Source organism: Orycteropus afer, unplaced genomic scaffold (assembly GCF_000298275.1).
Source record: "Orycteropus afer afer isolate SDZICR_OR568_19922 unplaced genomic scaffold, OryAfe1.0 scaffold00360, whole genome shotgun sequence".
NCBI classification, from domain to species: domain Eukaryota; kingdom Metazoa; phylum Chordata; class Mammalia; order Tubulidentata; family Orycteropodidae; genus Orycteropus; species Orycteropus afer.
This window is the reverse complement of record NW_006921947.1, coordinates 545,469-551,695: the sequence shown is the minus strand read 5'-3', so window position 1 is coordinate 551,695 and position 6,227 is coordinate 545,469. Positions and strand designations below refer to the sequence as shown.

General features: G+C 49.0%; 1 protein-coding gene across 1 annotated transcript in view; it reads left to right on the top strand.

Moving 5' to 3' along the window:
* GPM6B (glycoprotein M6B) overlaps positions 1-6,227 on the top strand; it is a 45,663-nt gene that overhangs the window by 31,590 nt on the left and 7,846 nt on the right. The window contains exons 3-4 of the mRNA XM_007952822.2: positions 315-501; positions 2,238-2,394. Coding sequence (XP_007951013.1) covers positions 315-501; positions 2,238-2,394 — 344 coding nt within the window. The remainder of the gene's footprint in view (positions 1-314; positions 502-2,237; positions 2,395-6,227) is intronic.

Genomic DNA, 6,227 nt, shown 5'->3' with positions numbered 1-6,227 from the left:
CCCCCACATGGATCTGGAGGCTCTGGAATCATGAGTTAGTCCATAGCTATTTGCCAGTTAACTGCTCTGCTGCTAACCACCCTTCCAGACCCTGGAAGTGAAGATACCTTCTGTCTTGGAGTTCAGGGCCTTCACTCACAGAATGTGAGATATAATCATTATTCCAATAATACTGGCCATTGGGACATGGAGGTATTAGCCATAGTACATGAGGGGGAAGAAGAAAAGCCGAAACTGCTCTGCTGCTGTGTGGTCTACATGAAGATCTGAGGCATCTTGCCCGTAACGGCTGCGTTTCTCTTCTTTGGGCCCAGGCTGCTTCGAATGCTGCATCAAGTGTCTGGGCGGAGTCCCCTACGCCTCCTTGGTGGCCACCATCCTCTGCTTCTCTGGAGTCGCCTTGTTCTGCGGCTGCGGGCATGTGGCTCTCGCTGGCACTGTGGCGATTCTTGAACAACACTTCTCTACCAACACCAGTGACCATGCTTTGCTGAGCGAGGTGTAAGTATCTGCTTCCCTTAGGAAGGTGTTTCAAAAGCAGCCAGCCTGCGATGTTTTGTTTTGTTTTCCCTTTTCCCCAAAAGACTGCAGTATGCTGTCCTGGAAAATCACGGATGCTTTCCACTAAAGGTCACTGCGTGTAGATAGAAAATGGTCTGGGAGGGAAGGAAAAGGAAAGGGCTCAGATTCAGTGGGTGTTTGGGACCCAGGATAGGCTCCCACCTAGGAATGGTAAGGACATTTTGCACATAGAAGCCATGAACTTGAGGGACTGTGGAAAGGCACTGAACTGATGCTGCCACTCATTACCCCAGAGTTAGCACTCCTGAATAACAGCCCCCACCCAAGTTTTCTCACCAGAAATGCCCATCAGTTGGAAACAGTTGACACTGACTCTTCCACCAGAAGACAAGTCCAGGGCAGCCTCAATGACGAGAAGGGGGAGATCCAGGAGTTTAGCCCCAGTCTGGGACTTCTCATTCTAGAATCCTCACTGGTGGCTCACTCACCACTCACACATGGAGATTCTCTTAGCCGTGCCTACTCAGCAATGACATGCTTATCACATCTTTGGATATTCTCCTGTCTTCATCTCCTTTGGCATTTCTTTTCCTCTCTTTGAATCTCAGAGATTCACAGTGCTTAGGAGTCTCGTGATTGCGAGAAACTTTCCCACCACACTGAAAGAGACCTGAGTATGTTTTTATGACGCAACAATAGAAACACACTGGAAGAGTCCTTGTTCATGAATGACATCTAAAGCCATGAGTAAGGGGGAAAAGGTTATAGGGGAGATCAAACAGGACAGGGCACTCACTGAGGGCCAGTGATGAGCAAGGAAGACCAACAAATATTTACCAAGACTGGATCTCAGAAAGGTGTGCTGATTCAATTAATTAATTAGCTAGGGATCTCAAGTAGTGGTACTCAATCTTTTGGAAGCTTTTTTTTTTTAAAAAAAAAAAAAAAAAAAAACATGTCTCACTCCAGACCAATTCAGTCACAATCTCTGTGGATGGGAACCAGGTCCCTGTATTTTTTTAAATCTCCTGGGTGAATCCAATGGTGGCCAAGGTTGAGGACCAGTCATCTTGGCCATTTTAGACTTTTATAGAGAAAGTCAGTTGTGTAGAACTTTCTGTGTCTTAAAACTACTTGACCTACCAGCACTTATGTAATGAGAATCGCAGTGCAAAACATCTGCCCAGGTCATTCCTTAAAGAAGGACTGCGTGTTTGTTTAGGGTGATTATCAGAATAACATTAGCTATTTGGCCTGGTCAAGAGGCATTTTGATATGGTGGAAAGGACATGGAATTCATTGGACTAGGTTTTAATGTTGGCTCTACTACCAACTGGGTATCCTTGGATGAGTGATTTAACTCTTCCATATCTCTGTTTACATATATACAAAATGGAGATTCTAATCTTCACCTCCCACGATGGGTGCTCATTAAAAGATTGTAACTAGGACCTTGCCCTTGACTTTGACTTCTCAGCTGGTTAGAAGTTTGTCCACTTCAACCACCATGGGTTCACCTTAGAAGCAAGGCCCAGTTCTCTGAGGGCGGGCAGGGATGCCTACCCAGAATGCCCCATGAGCCAACTGAAGCCACCAGAGGGATGGGAGACATCACAGGCATGTCACCCTTATGTGCTCCTTCCAGATTCCAGAAAGGTAATCTGTCTGTTATGCAGTAAAGTCCACACTTGAGGATGTCTTCTTCCTCTTCATAGAATCCAACTGATGCAGTATGTCATCTATGGAATTGCGTCCTTTTTCTTCTTGTACGGGATCATTCTTTTGGCAGAAGGTTTTTACACCACAAGTGCAGTGAAGGAACTGCACGGTGAGTTTAAAACCACCGCCTGTGGCCGATGCATCAGTGGAATGGTGAGTACAATCTCTGAGAACCAATAGCTGCTGCCCAACGGGAACTGTGTTGTGCTGTATTTCTGTGTATTTGGTGAAAGCTATGATCTAATCCAGGGTGGATGGATGGTCCATGACTCAAATCTTGTTTTTTTTTTACCAATTTAGAGTTACAAATTGGAAAACCTTCAACATGTTGTATTGATGATAAATTAAAACCTCAGGCTGGTAGCATTAAATCAAGTGTTTCCCTTACCACTGTACAGATATTAAGTTTATGGCTGATTATTTTTTCAAATGGAAAGTTCCCGCTATAGAAGAGGTAATTTTCATATTGTCTCAGTGCTCCTTTTTGTTTGTTTTTGACTATGGATTGTGACACTAGGGGCTGGTATAAATTGTTGCAATCTTTCTGCAAGTATTTATCCAGTACCCGCTGTGTACATACTGGAGCCTTTGTCAGTCAGTGGGAGTACAAAGATTAAAACATCAGCTCCTGTCCTCATGAAGCTTAGAGTCTAAGACGGGTCAGCAAACTACAACCTATGGGCTAAATCTGGCTCGCTACCTGTCTTGTAGGAGCTCTGGTAGCATAGTGCCTAAGGCACTTGACTGTTAATCATAAGGCTGGCGGTTCAAACCCACCAGCCACTTTTCGGAAGGAAGATGGGGCAATCTACTTCCATAGTGATACTGCCTGGGAAACCCAAGGAGGGGTCGCTATGAGTCGGGGCCGACTCGACGGCACATAACAACACAACAACACCTGTTTTTGTACGGCCCATGAACTAAGAATAGTTTTTTCCATTTTTAAATGGTTAAACACCCAACAAAAGAAGATGACGACTATTTCATGCTGCAAGAAAATTATAACATGGCTGGGCAGTGGGGTGGAGGAATGGGAAGATTCAGAGTGTGGGGGCCGTGGGCTCTTGAGGACTTGCTGCATGGTGTGAGGATGAAGGATGAGTGAGGGCCACGTCTCTACTTGGGAAGCAGGATGAGGGTGTATGGCCAGTGGGGAGAGGTTGACAGGCGTGACTTCAGCAGGTCCAGGAAGAGTGGCGGGGAGAGATACGTGGGGCAAGGGTTTCTGAGAACATTCTGGGCTGGAGAAGACCGAGCTAAGTTACCAGAGGAAGAGCGGCAGACATGAACAAGTTCATACGGAGTACTGGGAGGAGGGAAAGGGCCCGGGCACGTGATGTCTACTGACAGGTGGAGGAAAGGGAGCCTATGCGGCAAATTAAGGAAGAATGGCCAGAGAGGTAAGCAATGTCCCTGAGTTCAAGAAAGGAGAAGGAAGTGGCCAAGGAGATGCTACCAAAGAGTCCTATCTCTTTGGTAGCTTGTCATGCCTCCCTGAAGTGCCAACTTGAAGCCACCAGCATAGCCAGGGGGCGAGTCTCTTCTCCAGGGCTCTCTGGAAACCTAGGGGAGCCCACAGCAGTCCCCTCAGCCAGCCTGATGGGTCTTCCCCCTCCGCTGCCCCCCACCAGGTCATCTCCTGCCATCTTGAGCTGCTTCCCTCTTAGGCTGCTGCTCTGCCCTGTCCTGCTGTGCTCCAGCACAGACCTTGTTGTGGCTGGCTGTTGAGTGAGCTCCTGACTCACAGTGGCCCCATGCACAACACGACAAAATGCCGCCTGGCCCTGTGCCACCCCCATGATCAGCCGTGGGTCACAATGTTGTGTCCGTAAGGTTTTCAGTGGCTGATTTTTGGAAGTTGGCTGTTAGGCCTTTCTTCCTGGTCCATCTTGGGCTGGAAGCTCTGCTGAAACCTGCTCAGCATCAAGCAACACAGAATCCTCCAATGACAGACTGCTGGTGGCCACGCATGAGGTGCGCTGGCCAAGAAATCGAACCCAGATCTCCTGCCTGAAGGCAAGAATTCTACCACCGAGCACTGATGTGTCCAATCCTTCCTTCCCCACCACACAACTAAGGGCAGGCTATCAATGTAACTGCATCTGACTGAGGGCCGGGGCCCACAAGAAGGAGATGGTGATGTGCACAGCTCCTGTTGGAGTCCCCAGGCCTGGCCTGTCACAGGGCCCCCATGTGCCCCTGTAGTGAGAAGGAGGTGGCTTTCTCACCTCAGCTGTGCCTTGCAGCATGTGTGGGCCCAGCTGGAGTCTGCTTTCCACCCGAGAGCCGCCCCCTCAAGGAGAAGCTGCACCTCCAGACAGGCTGTCAGGACATTGTGTATGCGGGGTCTATGCTGACCTTTGCCTTGAAAGACACCATTTGTAGGACTGCCAGGAGGGCTTAGGCCCTCTCTCTGGGCTGCTTTGGGATCCCTCTGCCTAATCTCCTGTGAGGAACTGCTGCAATAAGAAAGATCAATAATTGTGTCCAAAGAGTGTCATTTGGTGTTATTGCAGGAAACTGTGTTCCTGAAACAGATGATCTCTGAGTACGGAACATCTCCATCCACCTGTCACCACTTGATGGCTGAGCAACTCAGTTCTTTGTTGATTTGAGCCTCTGTAATCCCAGATCCCAAATAGCATCCTTGATTTGCCTTGGCTTCTTAAGTTCACCAAGCAATGAAGTGAACAGATTTCAGACTCTGGGGAGTAACAGTCAATAAAGCTCTTACTGAAAACTACAAAGAAGCAAGGACTGTGCAAGTCAGGGGAGTGGGTGCTTTGGGGAAAAGGAGGTGGCTGGAGAAAAAATGACTATGGGACACAGAGGGAAAATAGCAACAAAAAGGGAAATGACCCTGATAGCTTTAAAATGACAGCTTCCCCCTCACTTGTACTTAAAACCAAACCAAATTCACTGCCATTGAGTTGGATCCAACTCCTAGTGACCCCTCCTTGGGTTTCCAAGGCGGTATCACTACGGAAGTAGATTGCCCAACCTTTGGTATCACTACGGAAGTAGATCACCCAGCCTTCCTTCCGGGGAGTGGCTGGTGGGTTTGAACCGCCAGCCTTCTGGTTAGCAGTCAAGTGCCTTAGGCACTACACCACCAGAGTTCCCTCACTTGTACTCACCTAATATCAAAACGAAAGAAGGGTCCAATTTCTGCAGGCTCCCCAATGGCCTTCATTTTAGACACTTATTAAGTATTTATTTGTACTGTAGGTATTAATATAGAGCACACTCACTGCCCACCTGTCAGTGGAGGCTTGGGTATTGCCATAATGCTGAACAGATTTCAGGGGAGCTTCCAGACTAAGACAGACTGGGAATCAGCCAATGAAAGCCCTAGGGAGCACAGCGGTCCCATCCACAGCCGATCATGCGGCTGGCACCGGACCAGACAGCCTTTCGTTTTTTCCATGGGGTCACCATGAGTTGGGGGCCAACTCGGTGGCAGCTTGTACTTGACCAGGTGGGCACTGGGCCTTGAGATGGTGGGACAATGCACAGGTGCCCATGGCGGCCTCTGTAATAAAGAGCAGCTGAAGGGCTCCCCTAGTTTGCTCTCAGTCACACAGTCCCCTGGAGCTGTTGTATGTGTTCGATTTTGTTTGAGAAAAGGTCTCTTGGAAAAGGTTGGAAAGCTGCAGTTGCATAGAGAGGACCTGGGTCGTCTTCATCCACATCCTCACTGATCAGTCCTGCGCCTTCTGTGGCCGTTCCCTTCTGCCTCACCCACTCTGGGATCATGGCGCTGACTTGCCTTAGAGCTTGTTAGGGAGGTGGAGGTGAGTGGGGAGGACCGACGAAGGGCTTGAGCAACAGGCCAGTGACAGCAGGGGGTGCAGTTGTGTCATGTGGAATCAGAGGAGTGATTGGCCGTTTCCTGTTTTGCCCAGTAGGGAAAGCACAGCCATCCCCCGTTCCCCTCCCCGTCCCCCCACCCCCGTCCCCTGTCCCAGGCCTCCTCCTCTGAGTTC